General features: G+C 44.5%; 1 protein-coding gene across 3 annotated transcripts in view; it reads right to left on the bottom strand.

Annotated features, from left to right (window-relative positions):
• GEN1 (GEN1 Holliday junction 5' flap endonuclease) overlaps nt 1–16,628 on the bottom strand; it is a 129,585-nt gene that overhangs the window by 81,479 nt on the left and 31,478 nt on the right. For all 3 annotated transcript variants that reach the window (XM_029595952.1, XM_029595954.1, XM_029595953.1), the window contains 4 exons: nt 11,838–11,911; nt 9,227–9,318; nt 1,004–1,154; nt 852–888 (listed from right to left, as the gene is read on the bottom strand). In XM_029595952.1, coding sequence (XP_029451812.1) covers nt 852–888; nt 1,004–1,154; nt 9,227–9,318; nt 11,838–11,911 — 354 coding nt within the window. The remainder of the gene's footprint in view (nt 1–851; nt 889–1,003; nt 1,155–9,226; nt 9,319–11,837; nt 11,912–16,628) is intronic.

Genomic DNA, 16,628 nt, shown 5'->3' with positions numbered 1-16,628 from the left:
AGAGAAGCACTGAGATTTGAGCTTAAATACAAAAATTACTCTAGCTCCATTACTCCCATTTTCACTCTCTTTCTTTCTTCCCAGAGTTTACTGTTTTTCTTCATTTATTGACTGCATTAACTTGTCCTGGGAAAAAATCTGCATTAAGTAAAAAGTTATCTTTCTATCCTGGCCAATGGAAAAGTTCTCTCTTTATTCAAAGTATCTGAATTTATTTGCAAGCTAAACATAATTGTCAATACTTTGAACAGTAATTTATGCACAGGATATGATGGATTATTTTACTTATAATATGTTCTATGCATCCTGCACTTGGTCTTTTCCTCGGGACTCAGTTGGAAACCAGGCCTTTGCCTCAGTCTGGCTTTCCTGTTCATCAGGTTTAAATTATACTCAAAGAGCCAAATCGGAACAGCCTGCGGTGTTGTCAATGCACACAGACACTGTCAGCACTGTAGGCAGTTTTCAAAAGGCATAAAAATGTTACTTGCAATGCGCATGAACTTAAAGCACCTGTGTCTATTTACACCAATCATTTATGCAGGTGGTCAAGCAGGGGCTATATAGCATGTGCGTATTTCAGAATGAAAATGTATATGACCTTAATTACTCCTGCAACCGAAATACACCAATGGGAACACCTTTTCTCACTGTGACCAGAAGTGGAAGCTCGTGTGTACTTTTACCAACTGAGGGGAAAACTTTTCAGGCAGATCAATCTACCCACCAGTTAAATGTCTTTGACAAAACTGTCCTCATACTGTGCATAGCAAAACATTAAAAAAAAAAAAAAAAAAAAAAAATCAAATTAGCAGAGGTAAAATTGGAACTGAACTTGCATGCTGCAGTACCTCATGGAAAGGAAAACCTTCACAGGCTCTAGCCTTTCTGCAAACCAAAAGAGAAGAAAACACAGTTAGAGAAACTCAAACCCTGGTGGCAGCATTTTAACTAATTTCAGAACATGCTGCTTTGAAATAGCTTTTGGGAGAAGAACTCAGACTTTTTAATACTGTTTTCAACAGCGTTGACTTGTTTCTCGCGTTCCATGTGATGCCACTCACAGGGGCACTGGTAATTATAGTCATGGGGTTCACAGAAGTGAGCACTCCCGCACAGTTTACAGCCATTTCTCTCATGGTCTTTGGCAGAACCTACAGGCAGAGAGGAGACAGAGAATGAACAAGCGGGTAGGGTACTTCTTCAAAACTGCAGAGGCAAGGTTTTATTAATTTATTCTCAACTGGTGAATTCCACCTGATTGGACATGCCTGTTTGAATAAACAATCAGTAGTGCATGCAACCAAGTATACAGTTAAACAGTCTTATTGACGTCGAACAAGATACTCCTAGGCACTTAGGTCTTTGTTCACTAAAATTTGGGAGGTGTAACAAAAATCCTGCATAAGAGTAAACTCGCCACAAGCAACAGCTAAATATCCTTGTTGGGGCCTTAGTTTATTATTTGAATCCTTAACATGAAAATGCTGTGAGCCAAACAAGTTCAGATGTTTATCCACTTAAGTGGCTCAGCAGTTCTGCAGAACCAAGGTTTTTGTGATCAAGGCAGAGATTTCTGAACTTGTACACTGGTGTGTACAAGTGTGTACATGGCTGACCTAATTTGTCTCAGATATAATGTTTAAACATAAAAGAAAATTGGTTCTTACCTAATCATTTTTGTTCCTGTAGTACCACGGATCAGTCCAGACCATGGGTTATGCCTCCCTTCCAGCAGGTGGAGACAGAGAAAAACTTGAAAGGCACCCTCACTTAACCTGGTGTGCCTCCTGCATCCCTTCAGTATATAGAATATCCAAGCAGAATACTACCAGCAATGAATCAAGCAAGAACAGAACTGCAAGAATGTATAAATTAGTATGCTGCAATAACATAACCTGAATATGCACGTGCGGACTTTTGAAATACAGATCTCCATGTTACCCCCCTCCTATTCCTTGGGCGGGTGTCTGGACTGATCCGTGGTACCACAGGAATGAAAATTATCAGGTAAGAACCAATTTTCTTTTCCCTGTACATACCCGGATCAGTCCAGACCATGGGATGTACCAAAGCTTCCCTAAACTGGGTGGGACTGTGCAAGTCCCACGCGCAATACGCCACTGACAAAATCCCCAGGAGCCTGAACGTCCAACCGGTAGTGGCGAGCAAATGTGTGGAGCGTCTTCCAAGTAGCAGCTCTGCAAATCTCCTGAGGCGATACCAACTGGCATTCGGCCTATGACGCTGCTTGAGAGCGAATAGAATGGACCTTCAGGCCCTCAGGAACAGTTCTGCCTTTACAAATGTATGCAGAGGAAATGGCTTCTCTCAACCAACATGCAATCGTCATTTTAGACGCCTTATGATCTGAGAGTCTGAAAGAGTTTGTGACTTCCAAGTAATATAATAAGGATTGCCGAACATCTAACCGACAAAGCTCTCATGCATGTTGTACATCGTTCGACAAATTAGGAAAGGCCAGAAGCTCAGCTGATTGACTTAAATGAAAAGAGGAGACCACTTTGGGTAAAAAAGATGTAACAGTTCGAAGAGACACCCCTGAATCAGAGATCCTCAAAAAAGGTTCCCTACAAGAGATAGCCTGTAACTCCGAAATTCTACGAGCTGAGCATATAGCCACCAAAAACACCGTTTTCAAGGTAAGATCCTTCAACGTCACCGTTTTAAGGGGTTCAAATGGCGGATCACACAATACGCGAAGAACCAAATTAAGACTCCACGATGGACATACGGACGGACAGGGGGCTTCAAATGCCTTACTCCTCTGAGGAAACGCACCACATCTGGATGTGACGCCACCGAGCTACCAGAGTGCCTAGGGCCGCCACCTGTACCCGGAGGGAGTTAAAAGACAAGCCCTTGGCTAAGCCATTTTGCAAAAAGGCTAATATCTGAGCAATAGTAGCTTGTCTGGGAAGAATATCTCGCTCACGACACCACATCTCAAAAATTCTACACACCCTAATATACAAGAGAGAGGTAGATGTTTTTCTGGCTTGCAGCAGTGTAGTGATAACTTCCTCAGAGTATCCTTTCTTCCTTAATCTCCTCCTTTCAAAAGCCAGGCTACTAGACAAAAGCGATCTGCCTGGCCAAAATATAAATGCCCTTGATGAAGAAGATGTGGAAAATGGCCGAGTCGTAGAGGCCTGTCACAGCCAGATTGATTAAGTTTGCGAACCACGGGCGTCAGGGCCATTCGGGAGCCACCAGGATTACCGTCCCCGGGTGGACCTCTATCCTGCGAAGCACCTTGCCCACCAGAGGCCAAGGAGGAAACACGTAAAGGAGAACTGACATTGGCCAGGGTAGTACTAGCGCATCGACCCCTTCTGTGCCGTGATCTCTTCTGCGACTGAAGAAGCAAGGAGTCTTGGTATTGTCTCGCGTTGCCATCAAGTCCATGTGGGGAGACCCCCACCGGGAAGAAATAAGATCCATTGCTTGGTCAGAGAGCTCCCACTCTCCTGGATCTTTGTGCCTGTGACTTAGAAAGTCTGCTTGTATGTTGTCCTTCCCGGCAATGTGCGATGCCACAATTATCGCCAGATTTTAATCTGCCCAAGCCATGAGCAGCTCCGCCTCGTCGGCTACAGCTTGACTTCTGGTGCCTCCTTGACTGTTGATGTAGGCCACCGTCGTTGCATTGACGGATAAGACGCGAACCGCCTGATGGCATAACTTGGGAAGAAAGGGTTGCATGGCCAAGCAAACCGCCCTGGTTTCCAGGCGATTGATCGACCATCCGGACTCCTCCGGGGACCAGCTGCCCTGCACTGAAAGATACTGGCAAACAGCTCCCCAGCCTGAGAGACTGGCATCTGTGGTCACCACTATCCAGTTCGGGACTTCCAAATCCACCCCTCGAGGCAGGCTGTGTGGGAAAAGCCACCACCCAAGACTCGACCTGGCGTGATCGGCGAGTGGCAGCGGGAATTGCAAATTCTCTGACTTGGGATCCCATCAAGAAAGTAATGCTCATTGCAATGGTTTAATATGAGCAAAAGCCCAGGGAACCATCTCCAGAGAAGATGCCATTGAGCCGAGATCTTGAAGGTAGTCCCAGGCCTTGGGTAGTGAAAGAGCCAACAAGCGACTAACTTGCCCCATCAGCTTGTGCATTCGGTCCATCGGGAGAAAAACCTTCCCGACAGTAGTGTCGAACCGAGCTCCCAGAAACTCCAATGTTTGAGAAAGAACTAAGTTGCTCTTAGCCTGATTGATTACCCATTCGAGGGATTCCAAGAGAGCGGTAACCTTGTAGATCGCTTCCAGACAACATTCCCTCGACTTCGCCCTGATGAGCCAATCGTCCAGGTAGGGATGAATGAGAAGGCCCTGTCTCCGGAGAGACACCGCCACAACCACCATGACCTTGGTGAATGTATGGGGGCAGTTGCGAGACTGAACGGCAGAGCGCAAAATTTATTTTATTTATTTATTTATTTAAAGTCTTTTCTATACCGTCGTTAAGCGGATGCCATCACAACGGTTTACAATAGGGCCCAAAAACTATGTTGAATACAGTATCTGGAATTCTAAACTCTTAAACAGGTGCCATTAATTTACTGTAACAAAGTTTCATAAAAAAATTTTAGTTTGGTGAGTGTTATAAGTTATGTTCAGTTACCTTTTACTCGGCTATAAGATATTGTACTACTTTATTTTGGTTCTTTGTTGTTTAAAAAAAGGAATAGTTTAGGATAAAGTAATGAGAAGCACACACTTAAAGAAACAAGGTGTGTGAGTGGGAGCTAGACTGACTGCAACCAAAATTTCCCTGTTTTCTGCTCTCCGTTCTCTTTGTGGTATGCTTGCTTAAATAGCCATGTTTTAGAACTTTTTTTTGAAGGTTTTGATGTTACTTTGTAGTCTGATTTCTAATGGCATATTGTTCCATATTGTGGGTCCTGCTAGGGATAGGCCCCTATCCCTTACCTGGGTTAGTCTGGCTGTCTTTACTGAGGGAATAGTTAGTAGTGCTTTGTTTGCTGTGGGGTTTCTGTGGGGGGTATGTACGCGGAGGGCTGTGTTCAGCCACTCTGCTTTTTCGTCATGTTTTAATTTGTGTATGGTGTATAAAGTCTTGAATTGTATTCTTTGTTCAACGGGTAACCAGTGTAGTTCTATTAAGGTTTCTGTGATCTGGTCTTTTTTACTTTTTCCGGTTAAAATTCTTGCCGCTGTGTTTTGGAGTATCTGTAGTGGTCTTATTGTGGTGTATGATAGGCCCAGTAGTAGGGTGTTGCAGTAGTCAGTACTGGCAAAGATTAAGGCTTGTAATACTGAGCGGAAGTTGTTGTGCGTTAGTAGTGGTTTTAGTCTTCTCAGAGTCAAAAGTTTGGCATATCCTTCTCTTACTTTTAGAGATACATGTTGTTTCATACTTAATTCTGGATCGATTATCACTCCCAGGTTTTTTACTTTCTCTGCTAGTTGTATTTTTTGGTTGTTTTTTAGTGTAATTGGGTTCTGAATGATCGTTAAGTTTTTTCGTTCTAGATGTAAAAATTCGGTTTTCTCTATGTTGATCACTAGCTCCATTTGGTTTAGAAGTTGTTTTATTATATCTAGGTACATGATGGCTAAGTTTAATGTTCTTTTCAATTGTGTCATCGATTGGGAGTATTAATTGATTGTCATCTGCATAGATATAATGTGAGATTCCGAGGCCTGCCAGTAGTGACATAAAGGCAGCATATATATGTTGAGCAGTGTGGCAGATAAGGGCAGATCCCTGTGGAACTCCTGTTAGAAGGTTTATTTTCTCTGACATAACTTCTTTGATTTGTACTTGGAAGTATCTTTTATTTAGGTAAGATTTGAACCACTTGTTATTTTACTTAGTCCTATTTCTTCTAATCTGTTTATCAATATGTTATGGTTTACTGTGTCGAATGCTGCTGGTAGGTCAAGCATTACTAAGATGTATTGTTTACCGTTGTCAAATCCTCTCATGATGTGGTCCGTTAGTGCAAGTAGTAGTGTTTCCGTGCTGTAATTTTTGCGGAAGCCATGTTGGGTATAATATATTATTGCTCTCTAAGTGTTCTGCTAGTTGTTTTTTATGGTTTTTTTGCAATTAGGGGCAGGTTTGATACTGGTCTGTAATTGCTCAGGATTAGGTGGTCGCTGTTTTTTTTTCTTTAGAATTGGTTTTACTATTGCTCCTTTTAGTGAGTCTGGCATGTTTCCTTCTTTTAGTGATAAGTTAATGATCTTTGTTAGAATAGGAGAGATTATGTTGGCTATTTTTTTTAAGTCTGCGGTTGGAATTGTGTCTTGTGCATGCGGGGCTGGGTTTAGTTTTTTTTAGCATTGTTTCCACTTCTATTTGATAATGCATTCCCAGGGCCATAAAGCGAAGGAACTTTTGCTGATCCTTGCAAATGGGAATGTGTAAATATGCCTCTAGCAGATCCAGAGAGGCCAGAGTGGGACCCCCAATCGGGTCTCCATCCCGATTGGCCTCCGAGGAAACCTCATCTTGCTCCTTAGACTCATCTGAGTCTTCCGAGTCCAATTCCAAGCGTGCTAGTCGTCCCTCGGGGGCAGGATTCATGATCCCGCGGAACCTTTAGGGGGAACTTTCCCCTGCTTCGCTGAGTCCGCCGGGCTTTCTGTGACACTGCACTTACCTGACTGCCTAGCCAGGAAGGCCTCATGCAGCAAAAGTACAAATTCGGGAGAAAACTCCCGAGGCCCCCGAAGGGCGCTTGGGGCTGCTAGGGCCCAAGACTTCCAGGCCTTTTGCTCTCGGTTGAACCATGGGAGACAGGAGTGACGGGGACACCCTGGAACCCCGGGGAGAAACCCATCTATCCCGGCCATAGTCACTCTCCCTCCTGTGTCCCAAGCACCACTGCCACGGATGCCTCCGCGGCTTCGATTGTCTCTCTGACCCCCCTCCCCTCCTCCAGCATACTCTGTGCAGAGGAGGAGGTCATTCAGGCAGACTGGCGGGCTCCCACAGGCCCTGCAGGTCTCCCTGAGCTGCTTGTCCGTCATGGCAATTCATAAACCAAAAAATAAAATACAAAAGTAAAACCAACAGGCAATTTCCTTGCCGACCGCGCTGCCATGTGGCCTGGATCACAAGGAGGAGGGGCGCACCAAGCGGCAGCTGACAACGCAAGAGAGGGCGCACTGCCGCAAGAAATTCCCGCCAGCGCACAGAGAAGGTTGCTGCCGCGGCTGAAAAACCACGTGGCTCAATCGGCAGGGCAGCAAACACCCACCGAAGGAAAACTGGCCCGACCTGGACTACCCTCCTCCGAAGTATCCCCCGATCCACCCACTTACTATCAGGCCTGCTCCTGACGATCCCGCGGGGGTAACTGTCTGCCGGACAGCTCAGTCTGCCCGCTAGCTTCTGCTGTCGCAAAGCAGGCAGCTGCCTTTTTTTTTTTTTTTTTTTAAACACTGCCTTAAAGGCCCACACACACAGGAAAGCAATCCCTCAAAAAAAAAAAAGTTAAGGGTACTTCCCTGTTCCTGGGCTGGCGGAGGGGCTTCAGCCCCAGTGAGGAAACCAGACCACTGGCTGTCAGTGGTCCTGGGGTTGCGGGCTGAAGCTGGTCAGGGGCATCCAACCCCCATTCGCCTGGCTCAACCTGAGAGATGACCCATCTTCAGGAGCCTGCCACCTCGGGGAGCAATTTTCCTCAAAATATCCAGTCAGTCAGGACTGCAGGGTTAGCACTTCTACCATCTGCTGGAGGTAGAGAAATACTGAGGGACTGTAGGTGGCACTCTCGTATATGTAGCAGTGCCCAAAGTTTTGTTCTCTACCTCCATCTGCTGGTAGGGATGAATAAAACCCACTTGTTTGAACTAATCTGGTTATGTTCAGGAATGGGGCTTTTTCTTTATAAAATTTTCCTTCTAAAATCTGAAGCAATTCCTAGTAGGGAGATGCACATCCACCATCTGCTGGAGATGGAGAATACTGAAAGGCTGATGTTACTGCAGGAGTATATATACCGTAAAGTCAGTTTGCTCCATCTCCATCTGCTGATAGAGATGCATAACCCACTGGCCCGGAGTCCATCTGTCTACATGCTAGGAAATGCGCTGATGCTGCTTGCGAATCAGAATATACAGGTAAGCCTCTGAGAGATCCAGAGGAGTGATAAAGTCTCCCTTCTGCACCACCATGATCACTGATCTTAACGTTTCCATCCAAAAATGGGTAACCATTGACCCCCTTTGAGATCTAGAATAGGTCAAAAGGAGCCCTCTTTCTTGGGACCCACAAAGTAAAACTGTTTGAAAGAGGATGGATAAGTTCCAAGGTGTATCCATAGCTCACCACTTCAAAAACCCACTGGTCGGAAGTGATGCGTGTCCACCTCCGATAAAACTGAGACGGGCATCTGTCTATCTCCGAAACTGGAGGATGGACCCCAAACCTTCATTAGGAGAAGAATTCCAAATCCAGAGGTGCCATCCTTGCCTGGCTTCTTTGCCCCCAGTAGAGCTGAGCAAACGCCTCCAATTGCGTGTCTCAGCAGCTCCTGCAAACACTCAAAATGGCGCCTGCCGGTGTTCCCTGCACTGCAATGTTCACCTCCCGGCTAGCTCCAAAAATAGCCCTGCAGCACTTTACGACCGTGTGGCCTGACGCGGCTGTGATCACAGCTGCCTCTCTCGTTCCTGATCAGTCCTGTGAGCAGTGCTTGGCACCCGATCTCAGCGCTGTGGGTTTTTTTTTGGGGGTTTTTTTTAACTCTCTCAGTCAGCCACACTGACAAAGATTGAACCAGCCTGCAGCAGCAAGAATGGTAGGAAGCAGAAAGCAGAGGGTAGAGAGAAGGATCAGACAGGATTGAGTCCAAGGTCTCTTACCCTACCGGAGCACTTCCCCTGTTAGGAGGAGGGCTAGGGCCACAGCTCCTGTCCTGAATTTTTCCAGACTCTCAACTGAGGGAGGGAGCTAATGCTATCACCACAGGAGGTCAAAATGGTCTGATCAATCCTGGCAGGCCACAATCCACAAGGATGCATGTCCACCATCTGCTGGAGGCGGAGAAATACTGGCTGGCTGGTACCTGAGCTGAGCTATATGAGGGTGACATCAGTGATTCGTTGTTCTTCATCTCCATCTGCTGATTGGAGTGCACAACCCACTGGTGTGGACTGGTTTGCCTGGATAAAGAGGAATACAAAACTAACAGAATAAAGGATGATGCTTTCTTATTACCTGGATGGCAACATATGGAACAGTGAGTCATTTTCTTAATAACCACAGCTTGAGTTTCACCATCTTTAAACTGCTTTTCCCATTTACAAAACCTGAAAGATAAAATATGAAAAGCCTAGTTTAAATCAATAGGCAGCATAAGACAAAAATTATGGGTCATAGTCGTATTCAGCTTATGTTGGGTTATAGCACTATAAACCTTGATGTGCAACTACCCAGGGATTTTGCTACTATTCTATATTACTGTAATTCTTATCCACTAAATTGTGCCTACCTCTGAACATGGAATTTGGGCCCAGAATCCAGTCCATTAGTGCCACACAAGAGCCATTACTGAGGTGTCATTCCTAAAGAGGCTGTGGACTCCAACTCCGCAGCATCCCAGGTCCCAGTGGACCAGGGAGCAGATTCTTATCACAAGAATAAAACCTAGGTCCTCTGCCAGAGCCCAAGAATTTTTTTTAATTTTAATTTTGGGGGGGGGGGGGGGGGGGAAGAGGAAGACCATGTTTTTCCAAGTCCACTAATGGTGGTCATCCTGCCATGGGTAAAACAGGAAATGTAAAAATAAAAACAAACTGTTTCAAGCTGCACATTTACAATTGATGAGCAGAGCTGCATTTGCCACTGGGCAGATTAGGCATGTGCCTAGGGGCGCCGTGCTAACACTGCTTCATCTACTTTCCTGGACCAATACCATTGCTCCAAAAACACTACTGAGCCTGATCAGCCTGCGATCTGCAGTAGCAGGATCCAGAAGACATCACCCATGCCCCTCTATGTGGGGCCAGCATCAGAGGAGTGGTGGAAACAAGAGTAACTCTCACCAGTAGAAAAGTGGCAGCCTCTATAATAACAGGAGAAAGTCAATGTGTTATCTGTGAAATGCCCTACCTCTTGCATAGGTTTTCTTGGTAATGCGAAGTCTGTGTGGGAGGTGGGTACAGGCCCATTGCAGGGCCTGTGAGCACTTGCTGGCTCATGTCCCATGTTGAATTTCAAGCATTGTCACTGAAAAGGTTTTTGCTTGATCTCCAATAAGAACATAAGAAAATGCCATACTGGGTCAGACCAAGGGTCCATCAAGCCCAGCATCCTGTTTCCAACAGTGGCCAATCCAGGCCATAAGAACCTGGCAAGTACCCAAAAACTAAGTCTATTCCATGTTACCATTGCTAATGGCAGTGGCTATTCTCTAAGTGAACTTAATAGCAGGTAATGGACTTCTCCTCCAAGAACTTATCCAATCCTTTTTTAAACACAGCTATACTAACTGCACTAACCACATCCTCTGGCAACAAATTCCAGAGTTTAATTGTGCGTTGAGTAAAAAAGAACTTTCTCCAATTAGTTTTAAATGTGCCCCATGCTAACTTCATGGAGTGCCCCCTAGTCTTTCTACTATCCGAAAGAGTAAATAACCGATTCACATCTACCCGTTCTAGACCTCTCATGATTTTAAACACCTCTATCATATCCCCCTCAGCCGTCTCTTCTCCAAGCTGAAAAGTCCTAACCTCTTTAGTCTTTCCTCACAGGGGAGCTGTTCCATTCCCCTTATCATTTTGGTAGCCTCTCTCTGTACCTTCTCCATCGCAATTATATCTTTTTTGAGATGCGGCGACCAGAATTGTACACAGTATTCAAGGTGCGGTCTCACCATGGAGTGATACAGAGGCATTATGACATTTTCCGTTTTATTCACCATTCCTTTTCTAATAATTCCCAACATTCTGTTTGCTCCTCCATGGACAGCTTTAGCAACTTCTAAGCAGTGTTGCTCCCACTCTTGGGGAATTGGTGTGCAATGATGCTGTAGTTGCTTGGTGCTAGTAATGCCATGGAGTCAGCAATCAGAGCCACTGGGGATGGAGTGTAGAGAAATTCCACTCATTGCGTACTTTTATGATTATTGGTATTTGCATTTATTGATGACTTGATTTTTGTTTTATTTTTGAATTTTCATAAACTGCTTGGGATCTAATTTTGAAGAAGGTGGTATAGATAGATCACAAAATTGGCTAAGCCAACAGGAGAGATGTACCACCTTCCCATAGGATCCCCCTACCAAGGGTTGTCACTGCAATGGCTTAGTTACCGAGGGAGGAGGGTGGGGTCTAATTTGGGGAAATACCTTGGCGACTGTGAAAGTATAGTTTCCTAATTTCAGAAATTCTTGTCTCACCTCCTGCATCATAAATGTCAGTGTGTAGGGCTGGGGCAGGTTCTAACTGGCTGAACACTTAGATACAGAGGAAGGAAAACCAGGCCAAGATTACACAAAAGTTAAAGCCTTTTGAATTTTAGACACTGAGAAAAACTGCCTTCCACAACATCCTATTCTGCAGTGTGTATATTTTAATTTCATTTTTTATTTTTGTGATCTTGATAGGTCTTTAGCAGTGTGTGGCAGCACCATTTTATATCTGATCAGTCTAGCCTCAGGATTCCTTGCTGCCCACAGACTCTATAAAGCTAAATAACTATAAACCAGACACACAATTTGTGATGCTTAAAGCAAATCTGATTACTAGTAACAAGTCAACTACTTTCAGAAAACAATGCAAGAGAGATCATCATTTCAGGAAAGCAAACAGGATTTATTGCATACCTTTCCAGCAAGCTCTGCCCTTTCAGTGTCTCTATTAGTTTTAAAGCTTGTTCTTTTCCAACTCCTGGAACTCCCTTCTCAGAGGAAAAATAATAACAATACAACATAAAAGTACATTAAGGTTAAAACATAAAAAAAATAAAAAACTATCCTAACATTCCAGTATTCCAGGTAAGAATACAAACAGCTATATCAGTAAATTCTGTGCTGAATACATGTGGCTCCTGGAACTGCAGCCATTCATTGGTAGGCAAATTAATTTTAAGATTCTCTTCTGAAGCTTACCACTTCTTGGATGCAGTTTGCTTGTTACATACAGAAGGCAATTATCAAAAGCCATTTACCTGTGTAAACAGCTATTTACCCCTGGCAAAAGGGCTATTTGAAAATTGCCCATCCTGTATGTGGGTAAACATAATGCGTCGAGCCACAAGGCTCATACTTTTAGCCACATTGAGCGGAGGAGCTCCCGAGGCAGGATTAGGGCAGGGAATGGACCACCACACCTAGTTTTGCATTTTGAAAACTAAGCATGTTGTTTTTGAGGGAAAAAGTATCCAAAGAAAAAGGTAGGTGCCAATCTCTGCAAGTACTTTATCCCTGGGTAATTTTCAAAAGGTAATGTGCTTTCCCTTTGATACATGATGCAGAGCCCGTGGGCAAAAGTACCCTCAGACTATGCATCAAAATGCATGTTTTGAAAATTGCTTTCATAGAGATGATCAATATACCCCTATTGATTTGTATATCACGAAGATCCTTCAGCAGCTTGTAAAGCAAGTCTGCTTACTGTAAGCGATTTTCACTGTAGACAACAGGATGAATTAGCCATAACACGTGGGTGACATCGTCGGATAGTGCCAAACAGAACTTTTGCTTTACTAAGCATGTGCTTTTAATTCTCATGAGACATTGTCTCATGAGCCCCCTCAGTTGATTTTAGAGCTACTAGTCAACTCTCCAGGGAGGTGGGTATTAAGCATGGCTAATTCATCCTGCTGACTACAGAGAACACTGATTACGGCAAGCAAGCTCGCTTCTCTGTTGACAAGCAGGGCTGAATTAGCCATGACATGTGGGGAGTCCCAAGCTAAGGGTTGCAGTGGAGCATTTACTGAATAAGCAACCTAGACCCCGCCATGGAGAATAGATTGGTGAACAGGCTATACAAAACCGCTTGTCCAAATTTATGTCACTTCTTGATAGATTGTCCAGACAGTAATGTGACGTGAAGTTATGCACTTACGACCAAGTTGCAGTTTTGTTGGTATCTTTGATATGGCTTGAAGATGAGTTAATGATGCAGTCATGGCTCTCACTTGATGAGCCTTAATAGAGCCTGTAATCTGGAGACTAGTGAGAGCATAACAATGCGTGCTACATGCTGCTATCCAGTAGGACAGAAGGCGCATGGCAACTGCAATGCTCAGACAGTTAGGATCATAAGAGATGATCAGTTGTAAGGCCTGCTGATGTGGTTGCGTTATTTTTCAGTAGTAGTGCAAAACTTTCTTACAGTCCAATCAATGAAGGGCTTTCTCCCTTTCATGTGCATGCAGCCTTAGAAAGAACGTGGGCAATACAAGCTTTGTTTTATATAAAAAGCTGACATTACTTTTGGAAGAAACTTGGGGTGAGGTCAGAATACTATCCTATTGTGGAAGAACTGCATATATGGAGAGTAATGCACCAATGCCTGAAGTTCAGACTCTCCTAGCCGATGTGATTGTAATAAGGAACATACTTTCCATGTGAGAAACTTCAGACTTCACCAGTTCAAAAGGTGCACCAGCACCATGTTACGATCCCATGGCACTGGTGGTTTTGTATGCCACAAGCCTTTCATAAACTCGGACACTAAAGGATAAGTGGAAATTGATTTTCCCTCCATTTGAATATGGTACGTCACTATGGCACTGAGATGCACCTTGTCTGAAGAGGTACTGAGACCCAAAGCAGAAAGAGAGAATAAGTACTGAAGCAGCTCCCATGTTTCACAAGTAAACAGGTTCAGGGAGTTCTGTTGACACTAGGATGAATTACATTTCCATTTAAAGTTGTAAGCCCATTTGGTTAAGGGTTTCCTGGCAGATACTAATTCTTCTTCCACTTTTTTGGGCAGGGATAGAGAGGCAATCAGATTGCTCAACATCCATGCCGTCAATCCCCTATCACTAATATTCTGTGGAGTCTCATTAAAATCATCCAGAGAATCCTCTAAAAGGAAAAATTAATTGCCCTCAAAATGCCTTCCCTCCTTGTCTCTAACTCTCTTCTCATTCTGGAAACCAGAGGAACCCGAGGGCACTTGTGGAGCCGGAACAGATCCTTGGAGAGCACCTACCCCACATAAAAGGCCTGAAGGCCCCTAAAAAAATTCTGTTAAAATTGTAGGCATGGGTAAAGAGGCAATTTCTAATGTGGACGACACCTGCTAAACAGCACCTGAAGCAGTTGTAGGCTCAGGCGCTCCATTTTCTGGACTAAGGGAGGGGGATCCGAAATCCCCCTCACTACCCCGCTGCAACAACATAGCTGCCGCTGACTCTCCTGCTGCCTGGGATCCCACAAGAGCACTCTGCTAGTCAGCTGTCCTGCCCATGGATCCCCCTTCTGCAATAAACTTGTTGCCACAAATCTCTCCCCTTTGCTTTGGAACATTTGCAGCAGAGTTGTGATCCCAACCTGCCTCCTTCTGAAGCCTAGAAGCCGAGCACAGTACAGTCTTCCTCTAGCACACAGCTCCCGACACCATCTTCACTTCCCTGCTCTGTGCACGCGTTCTCAAAATGCTGAAATTTCAGGCGACTCACTCACACCAGATTCCAGAGAAGACTCGAAGCTGCAACCATTGTGCTTCTCACCACTGCGGTAAACTCCAGCAGCTGAGCAAAGTGCCCTCTTTTTTTTTTTGTAAAAACTCTATTGCTGCACTTTAAGAACAGTTCCAGCAGTTAAAGGGGAAGGCACGCAAAAGAACAGGGGAAACATCAGGAAACAATCCTGATCCTCCTGGAAGTCCCCCTTTGGTCCTGGATTGCTGCACTGTGGGAAGGAGCTCAGGCTCTCTCCTCAGGAGTCAAGTCCTTCTTTTCATTTTTTATTAGATCAGATTAGATCAGGTCCAAGGACCCTGTTTAGCTAAGGGAGGGAGAGAATGCTGTCACCTCAGGGACCTATACAAAATATTTCCTTTTTAATCTACTAGGTTGTGGTCCACAGCACAGGATGCTTGCGTACCATCTGCTGGAGACAGAAAATACTGTCAGGCTGGTGTCAGCACAGATGCATATAGGGCACAACATCAGCAAGCTTGTTGATCTGTCTCCATTTGCGGAGCATAACCCACTTGTCTGAACAGGTCTGATTGGATGAAAAGGAAACAGAGTTTGAAAAAAATTCAAGACATATTTAAGAATGTAACAAAGTAAAACAGAAATAGGGTACATGTCCATGCTGCAGCTCAGATGAAAAAAGACTGAGGGGCTCATGAGACAGCACTCACACAATTCCCGCACATGCTCAGTAGAACAAAAGCTCTATGAGCTAAAAGAGAAGGATCCATTCTGTGCTATCGGATGATGTCACCCACATGCCATGGATAATTAGCCCTGCTTGTCAATGGAGAATCATTTTCTCCCCAGTGAATGTATGGCTTGTCAAAGGTGTCAGAAAGAGAGCAAAGGATTCTTAACTTTATGTATGCAATTGAGAAATTACTACTTGATAGTTTCCTTTTCTTTAGGACAGTCAGATGAATCCAGAACAAGTCAGTTATGCACTTCTACTAGCAGATGGAGGCGGAGCAAACTGACATCACATTATAAACACCCCTGCAGTGACATCAGCCTGCCAGTATTCTTCTCAAAAGCAACTGTGGACAGACTAGCAAAACTTGATTAAAAACAGGTAACCATTTCAATACTCAGCCAACACGCAACACTGAGCTCAGACAAGAATGTATTAACACTAGTCTAGGGACTGGACTAACACTTACCAGTAATCCATGTAACAAGAGCCATGCAGGAGGACCATAATACAATCCTTCAGCAGCCAAGGGAGGGAAGCTGGGCTTATCTGACTGTCCTAAAGAAAAGGAAATTATCAGATAAAGCAGTAATTTCTCATTTCTTAACTTCAAGTCAGATGAATTCAGAACAAGTGAGATATACCCAAGCTACTCCCAAATAAGGCAGTCAAAAGCATGTGCAAAGGCTGCGCCCTCCTGGGCTTGCACATCCAGACGATAATACCTAGAAAAAGTGTGTTAAGAGGACTACATTACAGTTCGGCAAATGTTGACGGGAGACAACAAATTCACTTCCGCCCATAACACTGCCTCAGGCTTAGTGGAATGAGCCTTGACCTGACTAGGTAACGGCTTCTCAGCATCAACATATGCAGCCGTGACAACCTCCTTAATCCAGCGAGCTATTGTAGACTGCGAGGCTGGATCGCACCGCCTAGTACTGCCGTGAAGGACAAACAGGTGATCTTTTTTCCGTAAAGGCTTAGTAACCTCCAGATACTTGGCAATATGTCTCTTGACATCCAACGGTCGCAATAGACGATATTCCTCTCTCTGTCCAGAGACGGCAGGGAGATGGACTGATTCAAGTAAAAGTCAGTGACCACCTTCAGTAAAAAAAAAAAAAAAAAAAAAAGAAACAGTATGCAGATGTACCGTCCCTGGAGTCACCCGGAGGAATGGCTCCCGGCAAGACAAGGTCTGCAGCTTGGAAACTCTATCTGCAGAACAAATTGCCACAAGACATACCGTTTTCAAGGTCA

Source organism: Rhinatrema bivittatum, chromosome 3 (genome assembly GCF_901001135.1).
Source record: "Rhinatrema bivittatum chromosome 3, aRhiBiv1.1, whole genome shotgun sequence".
NCBI classification, from domain to species: Eukaryota; Metazoa; Chordata; class Amphibia; order Gymnophiona; family Rhinatrematidae; genus Rhinatrema; species Rhinatrema bivittatum.
This window is presented reverse-complemented; position numbering and strand designations above follow the sequence as displayed.